Below are 16,809 nucleotides of genomic sequence, written 5' to 3' on the forward strand. Positions count from 1 at the left end.
ATCCAAACCCACAGCAGCCTGTGAAATATTTATCCCCCTCCGGAATTTATTCACAGCAGCCTGAAAAAGAACCCGTGGCTCAGAGGCAGTTGCCACAGCAACATCAATGCCAGGCATTTCACAAACGTGTCCATGTCAGGCATTAAACTCCAGGCTGAGATCATGCATAGCCAGCTGGCATCCTTAGGAGGAGGCTACAGGTTATCTCCCCAGCCATGGAGGAAGCACAAGACTGGCCGGCCGGTAGGACTCAGCTTCTGCCACATCTATGCAAAAGCCTTTCAGTTGCGTTTAAGTCTCTCTTTCTATATATGCCTCCAGTGGTACCATCAGGATAGGACTTTGGGACAGAAGATCAGAGGCCCACTCTGCAGAATGAGCAGAAGGACACCCTTCAAACACATGCTCACATTTTGAAGCATGTAATGCACATCGTCATCTCAGGAGTGCCACCCATCCACCCACCCACCCAATAGCACCATTAAGACCAGGATCTAAAACAGGGGTGGGCAGCCTCCAGCCCATGGGCATCATTAGGCCTCTCCATTTAGCCTGGAAGGCCATCCTGGTCAAAACATGCCCAGTCTAAAACTTACAAAGTCTGGTGCGCAGGGCTTTGCTAGAGCTGCAGTGGGGCTTGCAAAGGACTGTAGAGTTTGATTTCAAGCTCGGCCTGCCTGGAGTGGGCAGAGATAAGGATCCAGTCCCTCACCCTGGTCTAAAATTGCACCACTGCCTGCGGTCCCCAAGTATTCCCCCTTTGGTGTCTGCTTTGGATGACCACAGGGAGCTTCCACCAGGCTTGACCCATCATGCCAATGCATCTCTCCACCCACCCCAATTCATCTCCAGCTGTAAGAGCCAACCAAGCTGGTAGAAGATAGGGGAATCCAAGTAGCTAAGACATTCAGGGACTGGACCCTTCTATGACACATTAAACAAAACAAGAAGTCAATCATAGTGTTAAATGGGATTTGCTCCCATGTAAGCTCCTGCCAACCTAGCAGTTGGAAAGCACTTCCAAGTGCAAGTAGATAAGTAAGTACCACTCCAGCGGGAAGGTAAATGGCGTTTCCGTGTGCTGCTCCGGTTCGCCAGAAGCGGCTTAGTCATGCTGGCCACATGACCCGGAAGCTGTATGCCAGCTCCATTGGCGAATAAAGTGAGATGAGCGCCGCAACCCCAGAGTCGGCCACGACCTAATGGTCAGGGGTCCCTTTACCTTTAAGCAACTTCAGAATTAGAGTTTTAGACTGCAGTCCTAACCACCTCTACTCAGAAGTCAAGTTTTCACAGTAAGAGGTACATTTGGGTAAGTGAGGTCAGCATATTGCAGCCTTGGTCAATGAATTAGCTAAATGTAATACATACAAATTATTTTGAACAACTAAAAGAAGTGTGCTCAATTAACCAAAGAGATGACTTTTTTTTTAAAGTGTTCATCCAAGTACTAAGAAGAACCGTAGAAGACACATGACAACTTCCATTCCTTCCTGCACGAAGTAACTTAAAGATTAGCCCTGCTGGATCAGACCAAAGACCCCAAAATCCTGCTCTCACGGTGATCAACCAGGTATCTCTGGGAAGCCACCAAACAGGGCAAGAGTACAGCACAGCTGCACTCCCCATACTCATGAAACACAGCAAGGTCAGAGGCATTAGTGAATAAATAGGAGAACCATGCCAGCTGGGGTTGATGGGAGTTGAAGACTAATAACATACATGTGGAGGGCCACAAGTTTTCAGCCCCTGAATATATGGAAGTGCAGCATATAGCAAGATAGGAAGTAGTTTCTCCAGCTGTTTTTGGACTACAACTCCCATCATCCCTGACCACTGGTTCAGCTAGCTAGGGATGATGGGAGTTGTAGTCCAAAAACAGCTGGAGAACCAAGCTTGGGAAACCCTGCTTTACATGAAGGGTGGGGAATCTCAGGGCCAAATGCAGCCCTCCAAGCCCTTCTACCTAGCTCTCCCTCCATGCCTCACCCCCTCCTAAGCTTGCAGCCCTCTCTGCATGGGCATAGCAAGAATTTATTTTAGGGGAGGCAGGCATTATATTTGGGGGGTGGGCAGAACAGAGTTATCTGTGATGCAATTGGTCAGTTAGTTAAGTATTTTTATTTACAGTCATACCTCGGGTTACAGACACTTCAGGTTGCGTTTTTCCAGGTTACGGACCGCTGAAACCCGGAAGTACCGGAACGGGTTACTTCTGGGTTTCAGTGGTCGTGCATGCACAGAAGCACTAAATTGCGCTTGGCGCATGCGCAGAAGCGCCAAATCGCAACCCGCGCATGCACCACTGCAGGTTGCAAACATGCATCCTGCACAGATCACATTCGCAACCCGAGAGCCCACTGTACTTTATTTGGCGGAGGGCTGCTGCCCCCCTGCCTATGCCCATGCCTCTCTGGCTTGCTTTGCACCCTCCTTGAGTGTTTTTGCCTGGCTGGAATGTGTCCTTGAACACTGATAAGTGCCTCTTGCTTTCCCAGATGGAGATTTTGAGAAGGGCGTGAGAGAGTGCACACAAACCAGCCTACAGAACGCAGATACAATTTACATCCATTGTCCCGCCCACTTTTGCCTCTCTCCCTGCCCCCCCCCCATGTGGCCCCTGGAAAGTTGCTCAGGTGCGAATGCGGCCTCTGGCTTGTAAAGGGCCTCCTACCCCTTGCAACCTCCTGGGGAGGAGCCTGCCTCCTTGCATCCCTTAAAGCACCCTTCACCACGAGGACGGCTACTGATAACCTCGCCCGTTTAGCCGGAGAAGGCGCGGGGAACGCGCCCCCCAAGGCAGCAGCCCACCCTACCGTAGCGGCTGTACCACGCTGCCGTCGAGGCTGCTCTCGTGCTGGGAGAGCACGTCTTGCTCGGGCGCCTTGAGCTGCCTGGATTCATCGCCTTCCAAGGTGCTGTACCAACTCTGCTGGGCGCCGTCGGGCACCAAGACGGGGCTTTTGGCTTCCTCGCCCGCCGCCGCCCCCGTCTGCTGGGATTTCACCAAGTTGGCCGCGCTGGCGGGCAGCTGCTGCAGCAGCTTCTGCATCTCCGAAAGGGACGGGGGGCGCACGGACCGCCTTTCAGCAGCGGGGAGAGCGGGCGACCCTAGACGGCTGAGCCAAGGTTTGCTTGGTGGGGGGAGTCCCCACTCCCGTTGCTCCTTAGCTCCCAAGTCCCGAAACTTAGGGGGTCGCTGAAGCCGGAAAGCTGGCCAGGGAAAGCACGGTCCCCCTCCCCTGGCGTGCGCCCCCTCGAAAGCTCAGCCTCCCCCTGCTCGGCCAGCCACGTTAGCACGTCTGCCGCTGGCGCTGGCTTGCCGGGCTGGGGGCGGGTCTTCTTGCAGCTCCCAACCACTCCGACGACAGCCAGCCAGCGGCCCCGTCCCTCCCGCGGCCGCTTCTCGCCTGAAACCAGACGCTGCAGCAGCAGCAGCTGGTTCTTAGACGCCCGCCCGGGACGCTGAAGCGTCGGCGAAGGCAGGAGCAGCGCCACCTGGCGGCCGCCTGCGAAAAAGTCAGGCAACGCCCACGGGAATCCCTCGCTCCCGCGGAGAGGGAAGGCGTCGTGAGCAAGGAGCCCACAAACCCCCGTGGGCGAAAAACCCAACCAATAGGATCGTTTGTTTCGTCTTTGTTTTTTGCAAGTGGGTGGGCATGGATAAACTAGCTCATCTTAGAGATGAGGAGCGACACTCCTACACCTTTGTTCAAATGCCTGCTTTTGCAGAAGTGGTTCCTGGGTGAATTTTGGGCCAGCCGTTCTCTCTCTGCCTTACCTACGTCGCAGGGTTGTTGTGAGCATGAAATGTGGAGGCGACTTTTGCTTCTTGGAGGAAAGAAATGCATTGCCTTTCAATAAGGTGGCTGCAACGGGGCTGACGTATGATTTATTGCCATATTGTGTATTATATGGATGAAAGGCCGCCGAGAAGGATTTTAAATAAGCAAAAGAATATTTATTGCATTCCTGGACCATCTATCCTCTGAACAGTTATCTACCCCTCCGCCATGCCCATATCCTCCTTCCTGCGGAGATCAATAAAGGCACCCCCCCCCCCCGCTGGAAGTAAGAAGGCAGGCAGGCAGGGCCTGGCTGGGGGTAGGCTGAGGTTGGTGAGGCAGTGCTGTATTCAACCAGACACCTCCACTGCCTTTTTCTAAGCCAGAGGTGCCATCAGGGCAGGACTTTGGGGCAGAGACCCATTCAGCAGAATTAGGAGCCCTCCACCCCAAACACAGCAAGACTGGTTTACCACATTACACCTAAGCACATGATGATGATAATAATAATAATAATAATAATAATAATAATAATAATAATAATAATAATTTTATTATTTATACCCCGCCCATCTGGCTGGGTTTCCCCAGCCACTCTGGGCGGCTTCCAACAAAACACTAAAATACAATAACCTATTAAACATTAAAAACTTCCCTGAACAGGGCTGCCTTCAGATGACTTCTAAAAGTTTGGTAGTTGTTTACTTCCTTGACATCTGATGGGAGGGCGTTCCACAGGGTGGGCGCCACTACCGAGAAGGCCCTCTGCCTGGTTCCCTGTAACTTGACCTCTCGCAGTGAGGGAACCGCCAGAAGGTCCTCGGAGCTGGACCTCAGTGTCCGGGCAGAACGATGGGGGTGGAGACGCTCCTTCAGATATACTGGACCGAGGCCGTTTAGGGCTTTCAAGGTCAGCACCAACACTTTGAATTGTGCTCGGAAACGTACTGAGAGCCAATGTAGGTCTTTCAAGACCAGTGTTATATGGTCCCGGCAGCCGCTCCCAGTCACCAGTCTAGCTGCCGTACTCTGGATTAGTTGTAGTTTCCGGGTCACCTTCAAAGGACAGAGTCTCAAAGGATGTGCTCTCCCAAGCCCACATTCCCAGAATGTTTGCACTTCTGTCTCAGTGACATCCATGCTGGCATTGCCATGTCCACAGAATGGAAGATGGCAGAATCCATAAGGATGTGCTCTAAGGGAATCTGCCTTCAGACACCAGGCCTGTTGGCAGATCATCTCTGTGATGTCTGCAAACATGACACAAAGGCTAGCAACATTAATGCTGCCATATGGGAATCCCTTATGGACAATGGCAGTGCTTGGCGACGGAAAGTCAGATTATGCATCCACAGCAGCGACCAGAGGAGGAATGACCTCTGCGAAGAGCAGAGAGAGAGGCACAACCAAACATCATCTTCTGCCCCAGCTGCAACAAAACATGTCTCTCCTATATCAGTCTCTACAGCCACAGAAGGTGCTGTAACCTTCCGACAATGTGACTTCACTCCCAAAGGCACACTCCTCCATTGTCTCCCTAGACGGATGCCAACAACAGAGGGTCTCTCCATAAAACTGTTAACTCCTGGAGTACAGTCAATCATCTTCACCACTGTTTCAAGCCAGCATGCATTCAAACTTCGCAGGGAAGCAAATCAGCCCACCCCTACTTAACAGTGCAATCCTAACTGTGTCCATTCAGGAGTCCTGTGGAATACACTAGAGCTTACTTCCAGGTAAGCGGTGTTAGGACCGGAGCCATCAACTCAACATTGGGAGCAGCAAAGCAATTCAGCCTTAACCAATTTTAAGTAAAGCTCTGAAGGGGTGAGGATGTGAAAATGGGGAGGGGAAACCACTCAAATTCTTCCCCCAGGCCTTCAATCTCTAAGCGTAAGCCTCAAGGCTATACAGTGTGTGAACTTATTCTTGCAAGATCTTGATGTTACATTTGATGCAACACAGAACTTTCTGATAAGCGTCTTCCCTGATCACACTTCTCTTTGTTGGTGGATTGTCACATTTCTCTACATGTGCTGTTCTGCCCCGTTCAACGTGATAAGCTTTTAGACCAGGCTTGGGGAACTGGCAGCCTTTCAGATGCTGTTGGGACTCCAGCTCCCATCATCCTTCAACATTGTCCATGGCAGCTGGGGCTGATGGGAGTTGGAGTCCAAGCGGCTGCTGGAGGGTCATAGGTTTCCCATTCCTGCTTTAGACACACACCCCCCCCAGCCCTACCTCCTCCATCAATACAACCTATGGCTGCAATCCTAAGCACACTTAATCAGGGAGTGAGTCCCACTGAAAACAGTAGGATTCACTTCTGATTAGGCATGCATAGGACTGGGCTCTGAATTTCCTCTCCAACAGCAATGTAGGATTCCTACATTTAGAAGTTTCTTATTGCTGCTACTGAAAGTGGAGATGGATGGGCCAAGGGTATATCCCCAAATGTATGGAATCTTGCATGGATTCGTATTAAATCTTGTGTTATGGGACGCGGGTGGCGCTGTGGGTTAAACCACAGAGCCTAGGGCTTGCCGATCAGAAGGTCGGCAGTTCGAATCCCCACGACGGGGTGAGCTCCCGTTGCTCGGTCCCTGCTCCTGCCAACCTAGCAGTTCAAAAGCACGTCAAAGTGCAAGTAGATCAATAGGTACCGCTCTGGCGGGAAGGTAAACGGCGTTTCCGTGCGCTGCTCTGGTTCGCCAGAAGCGGCTTAGTCATGCTGGCCACATGACCCGGAAGCTGTACGCCGGCTCCCTTGGCCAATAAAGCAAGATGAGCGCCGCAACCCCAGAGTCGGTCACGACTGGACCTAATGGTCAGGGGTCCCTTTACCTTTACCTTTAAGCCTATATATGACCAAAGCTGACTTCAGAGTACTTCGTGCAAAACAGCAGCCATTAAAAAAAATAAATTGGTTTTAGAACAAAGAAGTTCCATGAGATATTGCCAGGGGAGTCATAGGAAGTAGATTAGTGGGTGGGAAACCTGCACCCTTCCAGATATTGGACTACAGTTCCCATCATCCCTCACTGCTGGCCACAGCAGCTGGTGCTGATGGGAGTTGAAGTCCAATAACATCACTATCCCTGAACATATAGGATTGCAGCATAAAGCAAGGTAAGAAGTAGCTAACCTGGAATGAGTAATCCCTGCGTAAACTATGCCTCCATCTCCCTTGTGCTACATTTTTTGACCAGGGTGGTGTGAACGTCAAACTTTTCTTCTATGGCCCTCATATGCTCTTATTTATTTATTTAATACAATTTATATACCACTTGATTATAACGAGACCTCTCTTTCATTTACAATAAATTAAAATTATCACCAAAAGCCAGAGAAAAGCAAGTAGTTGCAACACTTAAAAGACAATTAAAACCAGCAGTAAATTAAAAAGCAATTAAAACCCATCAACATCTTATAGGTCTGGGTAGGCTTCTCTAAGCAAAAACATTTTAATGCTGGCAAGAGTACAGTGGAGGCACCTGTCAGTAGGCAGGAAATTCCAATGTTTAGGTGCCGCAGGAATGAAATAACAATTTCTTTAAAATACATAACAGGTAATGTGTGGCACCTATAGCAATGCAAGTTCTGCAGATGGAAGACGTCAAGGCTGTCCTGCAAGTAAACTCATCCCAAGCTGTTAAGGGCTTTATATACACCAACAGCAACAGTTCAGGTTTGGTCTGGTAACAAATTGGCAACCAGTGCAGGCCTCCAAGCAGAGGTGTTCTATGCTGCCATGGTCTGCAGTTTCTGGGTCAAGCACAAGGGAAGCCCCAAGTACAGTGCATTGCAGTAATCCAGTCTTGAAGCTACCAATGCCTGAACGACTGTGGGCAAATTATCCAAAGTCCAGGAAAGGCCATAGCTGTTGGGCCAGTCACAGCTGATAAGAAGCACTGAGACTACCTGGGCCTCAAGATGGGTCCAGAATCACCTCCAAACTGCATATCTGGTGCTTCAGGGGAACTGTAACCCTGACCTGGTCAAGCAATCAACCAAATTCTCGAGAACCACTTGCCTACAGGGCCTCAAGCATCTTGCCAGGTTTAAAGCTCAGCTTATGTTCCCTCATCCATCCCACCACAGTGGTCTGGGACCTGCACACAGCCTCTCCAGATTCAGATGTTATGTACTGATAGAGCTAGGGACGCGGGTGGCGCTTTGGGTTAAACCACAGAGCCTAGGACTTGCTGATCAGAAGGTCGGCGGTTCGAATCCCCGTGACGGGGTGAGCTCGGTCCCTGCTCCTGCCAACCTAGCAGTTCAAAAGCACGTCAGAGTGCAAGTAGATAAATAGGTACCGCTCCGGCGGGAAGGTAAACGGCGTTTCCGTGCGGTGCTCTGGTTCACCAGAAGGGGCTTAGTCATGCTGGCCACATGACCCGGAAGCTGTATGCCGGCTCCCTCAGCCAATAAAGTGAGATGAGCACTGCAACCCCAGAGTCGGTCACGACTGGACCTAATGGTCAGGGGTCCCTTTACCTTTACCTTTATTCAAAGGGCAGGGAACACTGCCATCTTGAGGCCACCCTTTAGAAGTGCAGAGGGTAAGGGAGGAACCCACAGCCCAGACAGAGTATGCGTCTTGCATGCAGAAGGTCTTAGCTTCAATCCTTGGTAAAGAATCAAGTCATAGGAAATGAGCTGTGCCTGGGATCAGGGAGAGCTGCTGCCAGTGAGTGCAGGCAAGGTTGGACTAGATCTGGCATAGGCAAACTCAGCCCTCCAGATGTTTTCGGACTACAGCTCCCATCATCCCTGACCACTGGTCCCGTTAGCTAGGCATGATGGGAGTTGTAGTCCCAAAACATCTGGAAAGCCAAGTTTGCCTATGCCTGGACTAGATGGATGAATAGCCTGAATCTAGACAGTCTGAATCTAGACAGTCTGAATAGACAGTCTGAATCTGTCTAATAATAATAATAATAATAATTTTATTATTTATACCTCGCCCATCTGGCTGGGTTTCCCCTGCCACTCTGGGCGGCTTACAACAGATCTAAAAATGTAATAAACACATCAGTCCTTAAAAACTTCCCTAAACAGGGTTGCCTTCAGATGTCTTCTAAAAGTCAGATAGTGGTTTATTTCCTTGACATCTGAAGGGAGGGTGTTCCACAGGGCGGGCGCCACCAACGAGAAGGCCCTCTGCCTGGTTCCCTGTAACTTGGCTTCTTGCAGTGAGGGAACCGCCAGAAGGCCCTTGAAGCTGGACCTCAGTGTCCAGGCAGAACGATGGGGGTGGACACGCTTCTTCAGGTATACTGGGCTGAGGCCGTTTAGGGCTTTAAAGGTCAGCACCAACACTTTGAATTGTGCTCAGAAACGTACTGGGAGCCAGTGCAGATCCTTTAGGACCAGTGTTATATGGTCCTGGCGGTCTTATCCAAAGGAAACAAAACCTTCCAGAGTTGCACCATGTCTGTCTTCTCACTGGCTAGGGAAGTGCCTCTGAGCATGTGCAGAACATGTACATGTCTGGCTATTAACCAGGAGGTTGGTGGCTCGAGCCCACCTGAGACTGCCATGGGCAGGATTCCTGTACTGCAGGGGTCTCTTCCACCTCTACAATTCTATGATTCCACCACCAAGCTCTGACCCTTTCCCATTACAGTGGTACCTCAGGTTAAGAACTTAATTCGTTCTGGAGGTCCGTTCTTAACCTGAAACTGTTCTTAACCTGAAGCACCACTTTAGCTAATGGGGCCTACCGCTGCCGCAGCACAATTTCTATTCTCATCCTGAGGTAAAGTTCTTAACCTGAGATACTATTTCTGGGTTAGCGGAGTTTGTAACCTGAAGCGTCTGTAACCTGAGGTACCACTGTATATCTGCTCTAACTGACAGTGGCTCTCCAGAGTCTCAGACAGAGGTCTTTCCCCTGCCACCATGTAGCTGTTCTGAACTGAGCCGAATGCCTCTGTATGCCAATGACTCCAAATGCATGCTCTTGGAGCTGAAATATTTACCACCATCTGCAGGCACAAGCTGCAACCTCCCCCGCCCCAACACTACTATGTGATGGCTCCTTGCCTCCTTCATGCGTGATCTGTGGCACATGATGTTGCTTACTACATGAAACCTCTGCATCATGTGGCAAGTTTCAACTATGGCCATCTCTGGCGGTAGTGTATGATCTTTCGAGGCAACACAAATGATCCATGTAATAGCTGCATTATCTGTCCCAGTCCCTGGTGACAGAAAACCCAACACATGTCCACATGAGTGATGTCCCTTCCAGTTACCTTGTCAAGAATGCTGCTAGCTAGTGAGGGAACAGTACAGACCTCCACATTATCAGTCCACGACATGCAGGGGGAGTGCCCTAAGGAGGATATTAGTGCAGTTAGCTGTTCATTGATGATTTTACAGTCTCAGCAGCATCCAAAGCTTTTGTCTCAATCTGCAGCTCATAGGTCCCGAAAGACCTACATTAGCTCCCAGTACGTTTCTGAGCACAATTCAAAGTGTTGGTGCTGGCCTTTAAAGCCCTAAACGGCCTTGGCCCATTATACCTGAAGGAGCATCTCCACCCCCATCATTCAGCTCAGACACTGAGATCCAGCTCTGAAGGCCTTCTGGTGGTCCCCTCACTGTGATAACTGAGGTTACAGGGAACCAGACAGAGGGCCTTCTCGGTAGTGGCGCCTGCCCTGTGGAACGCCCTCCCATCAGATGTCAAGGAAATAAACAACTACCTGACTTTTAGAAGACATCTGAAGGCAACCCTGTTTAGGGAAGTTTTTAATGTTTGATGTTTTATCATGTTTTTAATATTCTGTTGAGAGCCGCCCAGAGTGGCTGGGGAAACCCATCCAGATGGGTGGGGTATAAATAAAGTATTATTATTATTATTATTATTATTATTATTAAGCAACAGCCTCCAAAGTTAATCAGATAAAGTGGAGGGGGCCCAAAACACACACACAAAGACACACACCATGTTGCAGAAGATCCCACTTCTATAACAGAAGCTCAGTTTCCTCGCTGAAATGCAAAGGAGGAAACTTCCTGTCATTTTGCAGCTGTGGAACAAGCAGGCAAATCAAATCAAGGCGTGCTTTCTGGAAGCAGTGAGCTGTCCAATGTACCAGAGCAGCTCATACCCGAACCATGAAAGTGGTTAGTCTGTCCTTGCAGCTGCAGGCTCCGAGGAAATAATATGAAATGCTGCGAAACAAGAACTTGGGAGGCAGAACAATCAAGGGGGTGAATCTGGATTTTTGAATAAGGAACATACAAAGTCTAGCAGCAGCCAGCAGCATAACACTGATTGGGACTGATGCAAGCTGGAATCCAGCAACCTCTGTTCCAAGGTTGTCCCACCCCGTAGCTCCCAGAAGCCAAATACATTCTGCAAAAGCATCATAGATGTCAACTATGGATCACACAGCATTCCGTCTATCAAGATTGTTTGAAAACAAATGTTAATATTTACCAGGCAGCATAATTCCAGAAAGTCTCTATAGAACTACAAAGATGGTTTCCATAATAGCAGACACAACATGCCCTCCTATTCATTCGGTCATCTCCGCACTAAAATTCCCTGAATCAGCTTCAACAGCAGAGCATCTTGAACACACAAATGCTCCTGGATGCAACTTTTTATTATATAAGGTAGGTGTGGGGAACTTTCTCCAGGCGTTGCTGAAGTACAACTCCCATCCCCATGTCAGCATGGCTAAGGATCATGGGCATTGTAGTCTAGCACCATCTGGAGGACCAAAGGTTCCCCACACCCAGGAGCAGTTGCGGATGAGACAGAGCTACAACTGCCAGCATTGCAGCCCTAAAACACAAATCCCCTAAATAAGAAGTACCACTTCAGGAAGGTGCTACCTCTTAAATCCAACCTATTGTAGATTTAAACAACAGCCAGGGGAAGAGTCTTCACTCAAAGGTTGAGCATGAGATTTGCATGCAGAAAGCCTCAGGTTCAATCGCTGCCAACTCAATGTAGGGCTTGGGAGGATTTCTGTCTGAACCCCTGGAAAACTGTTGCCACTCAGCATAGTGAGAACCAAGGCGGATCAATGGCCTCAGTCTGTATATGGCAGCTCCCCATGTTCCTAACATGTACAATCTTCCTTAAATTTAATTGGCAGGGTGAGATTAAATGCTTCATGTGGCCTGTTGCAGCAGACGGCATTCCTGGGTTGACATCCATTTTGAGTTTTTCCTGTAATGTGTAGGATTGTGCTTTTTCTCCAGCGGCAGGCAGTGATGCCTAGTGGAAAGTGAATTTGGTCCTTTGCCCGTTCTGGATGGGGTTGCACTCTCTCCGAAAGCACAGCTTTGCAGTCTGGGTGTAGTCCTCATTCCGTCACTCACAATTGCCTTTTAGCGGCTTCAGCTGGTATGGCCAGCTGTGACCTTTTTGGGGCAGGGATAACATAACCAGTCATTCAGGCATTAGACATCTCAACACTGCATTATTGCAATGCACTCTGAGTGGGGCTGCTCTTAAAGTTGGTCTGGCAACTGCAGCTGATGCAGAATGCAGCAGCTTGCTTGCTGAGCGGAGCTAATTTCTGCCAGCATATAGCATAACTGTTAAAAGAGCTACACTGCCTGTCAATATGCTACTGTGCCGTGTTTAAGGTTCTGTTTTTCATTTACAAAGCCCCCAACAATTCAGGGCCAGGATACCTAAAAGGTGGCCTTCTCCCTGTTGTCCCATTTGGTCAAAGTGTTCAGCTTCATTGTAGGCATTAGGCAGGTGGCAACAACATTGTGGTTTCAGTGAATTCCTAAAGCCTTTCTGTGTACCCAGGGGTTGCTGGTTTGTACAGGTCAGCAGCAAATGCCCCCCAGTTGCTGTGCAATCCATTGCAATCTATTTCATTGTATTTTATGCTGTTTTTACATTTCAGTTATTGTAGTTCTGGGTAGGGCTTTAAAGAAGAAAATCCATATTGCATCTTGCATTTTCCAAGACCTACGTGGTATCATAGGGCACTGCCATAAATTTAAAGCATGGATGGGGAACCTCAGGCCTAGAGGCCAAATGCAGCCCCCCAAGCCCCTCTGCCTGGCCCCTGAAACTCCCTCCAAGCCACAGTCCCCGCTGGTCCTGCTTCATAGCCAACATGCTTTTGCCTGACTGGAATATGTCATTGAACTCTGATAATGCATCTTGCCTCTTCAGATGGAGTCTAAAGAGGTTTTTGTGTGTGTAAACTAGTCTACCGTAGGAAGCTAAAATGCACATTTGTTGCTCTCCGCACTTTTGCCTCTAGCCCTACCCACCACCAGCCTGTGGCTCTCAGATTGTTGCACAGAAGGAAATGCGGCCCTCAGGATAAAAAGGTTACCTGTCCCAGTTTTAAAGGACCATAGGTTTACAGTGACCTGTCTGTTGCTCATCTTGCATGAGAGCATAGGAATATACCGTATTTTTCGCTCTATAGACCATAAGACACACTTAGTTTTTGGAGGAGGAAAACAAGAAAATATTCTGAATCCCAGAAGCCAGAGCAGCAAGAGGGATCACTGCGCAGCAAAAGCAGCAATCCCTCTTGCTGTTCTGGCTTCTGGGATAACTGCGCAGCCCACATTCGCTCCATAAGACGCACACACATTTCCCCTTACTTTTTAGGAGGGAAAAGGTGAGTCTTATAGAGCAAAAAATACGGTACCTCTCCTTAGTGTTGGAAAACACTGACAGCATCTCTTTGTACTGGCTGTGGGCAACCCTTGACATGGGTTCCCAGTGCCGCTCATCACATAGAACTATAGAATTGTAGAGTTGGAAGGGACCTTGAGGGTCATCTAGTCCAACCCCCTGCAATGCAAGAATCTCAACATGCTTAGAATACACAAATGCTGAACATTCTGAACATGCCACCTTTCCGCAACTTTTGAGATCAAAGAATCCCAAGAACCTCAGGTCGAGTTCAGCCAGAAAAGCACAAACTGCAACCCCTTCTGTCAGGAATGGGGAACCTCACTGGGCTAGGTTTGCTGGGGGTTGATGGGAGTTGTAGTTCGAAGGCTCCCGCCTGATCTAGAGTGTTAGCAACTAGACAACCACTTTGAGTGTAAAGATTACAAGTGAATAGCAGAGACCCAATTAACCACAAGCTCATTTGCCTGGAAGGCCTGATTCAGGTTAATAGTTTCTCCCCATAACATCCATTAGCTTCTGCTAGAATCATGCTCTAAGAACCAAGGAAAACCCATTTCAGCCATGACAGATGTTATTTTTTAAGCTGCTCTACAAGCCAGCTTTTATCCATGTACACAGACAAGAGCCAGCTGTGTACATACCAACCCCTTGGGCTGGACTCAGTACAGGTCAGTTTCTGGCACTACCTCCAAATGCTCAAACTGCAGTTGTGATTGGGTGCCAAAAGCCAATCCATGATGAGTTAAGTAGGGCAATCTTTGGTTTACAACATTGTGATATCTCACCAGCTAAACATTGCAATATACTAATATATCATGATGTCTGAAATAAGGATGGAGCTATGTAGAGGCGTCGGCTGGCTTCACGGCTTTTCCTGCATCGTGATTTTTGCCGGCGCCTGCTCTTGTGATTCGCTGCCCCTTGCAGATGGCAGGGGAGAATTGAGCTGGCATTGAGTTAACAAGGACTGCAGTAATTGAGAGAAGCATTGGCTAGCTTCACGGTTTCCCCCGCATTGTGATTTTTGCATAGCCCACATGCACACACATCATGATTTGCTATATAGTGCTACCTCTGGTTATGTACTTAACCTGAAGCACCAGTTTAGCTAATGGGAAGTCCCACTGCTGCTGCGCCGCTGCTGCACGATTTCTGTTCTCATCCTGAAGTAAAGTTCTTAACCCAAGGTACTATTTCTGGGTTAGTGGAGTCTGTAACCTGAAGCGTATGTAACCCGAGGTACCACTGTATCTTTCCAGGTCAAAAATTATGAAACCGATATCACAATATAGACTTCAGACAAGTTTTGGACAACATATCAATATTTTGCCCAGCCCTAGAGTTAAGCACATGGCACCAGCATGCACATGATAGTTAAACTCAATGGCTGTGCAGAGGCAAGTCAGCACATTGGGGAATGGACCAGCTTTTCCCCAGCGAAGGCCCACATTCCCTTAGGGGTAACTGGAGGGGGGCATGCAGGCTGGTGGTGGGCAGGTCAGAAGCCCAGAATGGGTGAAGCCAGAGTCAGAAGTGGTCCTCTACCCCTCTCTGCTCTCATTCTGCCACCCTGTTTCTCTCTGAATCACCCCCATTTCTCTTGCTTTCTGCTACTACCACCCTCTCTCTCATCCTCCCCACCCAGCAGACTGCCAGAGGAAGAACAGATGACTCTTGCCAGGCATCTGCACAGAGCATTTTCACACACCCGGGGCTTTAAGACTCAAGCTATGGCTGCAAATTGCCAGGCCCTGCCATACAGGCTTACTGAAACCTACAGTAGTGCCATTGTCATGCGAGTAGTCCCCAGGAGAGTCCAGTGGGATGCAAATTCCTCAGCCAACTCTCATTGGCCAAACTATTTTATAGTTACTGCTTTTATTCTGGGAGAGTTTGAGCAGCATGCCTTGGGTACCGCTCAGGTCTGCGTCCACAAAGCTTCAAGAACAAGGCAGCTGTCAGTTATACATAGCTATACTTTGGGCCGGTCCAATAAAGGTCTAACTTCAAAGGGCATTTGGTCTCCTAAGGTGCAGCAGTACCACGTAAACTTCAGCATTCAGAGCTGATGGAAGGTGTCAGCCAGAGGGAAGCAATTCCACCTGACTGCACCAGAGCCAGTCTCTTGCTCCCAGGTGCTTCTCTCTGTGCCCACCTAGCCAATGAAAGGCAATAAACCAAGGCCACATCCGCACTGCACATTTAAAGCACTTTGATTCCACTTTAAACAGTCACAGATTCCTCCAAGGAATCATGGGAACTATGGTTTATTGAAGGCACCAGAAGCTGTTAGGAAACCCCTAATCCCACACTGAGCTACAGAGTGGTTTAATAGTTAAACTCTCCTCCCAGGGAACTCTGGGAATTGTAGTTCTTTGAGCAGAATTTGTTAAGGAGCGCAAACTACAGTTCCCAGGACTCTTTGGGAAAAGCTGTAAGTGTTTAAAGTAGTGTCATAGAGCTGCAAGTCTATGGTGTGGTTGCGGCACAAATGTAGGTGGGGCCAACCGTCCCTGACCTAAGCTGAGAAATGTTTTCCCCAATTGAACTCGCACTGCAGCATATTAGCATATTAGCATGGCTGAAATCTTTGCCACAAGCCATTATTGCACATGCTCATGTAACAGCCTAACAATAGATTTTAGGCCACCTCTGTAAGCGTTAGGAAACTTGGAAGCAGATCATAGAGTCACAGGGTTGAAAAGGAACCTCAGACCTATCATTTAGTTCCACACCCTGCTCAATGCAACATCTTGAGAAACAAACCCTGTGGAACAAGAGCGGGTTGCTTGTGCTGCTCCAGGTGTCCTTGGACTACAACTTCCAATATCCATGAGCCATGAAAAACCCTCAGAAAAGAGCACCCCTGAGCACGAGCAAAGAGCACCTGTCCACAGGAACAATCTCACTCCAACACCCCACGTACCAAGGAATAAGGAGCCAGGTCTCATCCTCCCAGAGGCTGCCAATGCCCCCTGGGATTGGTAGCCTGGAAAAAAGGGAGGCCAACAGTAGGGGGCACCAGAGGAGTAGCACGAGGGGCCAGGGGGGCCCTGGTCCCACATTTTTGAGGGGCACAATCAGGCACGACAGGCGGGAGCCCTGGCAGCTGAGGCACGGCGACAGGCGGGTCAGTCCAGTGGGCAGGTGGATGGAGGGAGCGGGCGGGGAGCCAGTTGGAGGGCGGCTCCGTTCACCCCACCCCAGTCCACCAGGGGGATAACACTTGCCCACCCGGGGTGCTGGCAACCCCTGCTACGGCACTGGGTAGCCAATGGCAGGTGGAGCCCAGGTGGTTTCTAGTCTGGTCTCCCTCTATCGCCACCTCCCTCCTAAGCTCTGCAGGGGGCAACCCGGAGCCTTGAAGCTGACAGCTGGTGC

The 16,809-nt window shown here is 49.4% G+C and overlaps 1 protein-coding gene across 1 annotated transcript in view; it reads right to left on the reverse strand.

Moving 5' to 3' along the window:
• The window catches only part of AP3B2 (adaptor related protein complex 3 subunit beta 2), a 55,069-nt gene extending 51,602 nt beyond the window's left edge, over window positions 1-3,467 (reverse strand). Inside the window, exon 1 of the mRNA XM_083414324.1 lies at window positions 2,817-3,467. Within this exon, the coding sequence (XP_083270450.1) occupies window positions 2,817-3,052 (236 nt within the window). The 5' untranslated portion in view covers window positions 3,053-3,467. The remainder of the gene's footprint in view (window positions 1-2,816) is intronic.
• Window positions 3,468-16,809: the final 13,342 nt, after the last annotated feature.

Source organism: Podarcis tiliguerta (genome assembly GCF_965153285.1).
Source record: "Podarcis tiliguerta genome assembly, chromosome: 14".
Lineage (NCBI taxonomy): Eukaryota > Metazoa > Chordata > Lepidosauria > Squamata > Lacertidae > Podarcis > Podarcis tiliguerta.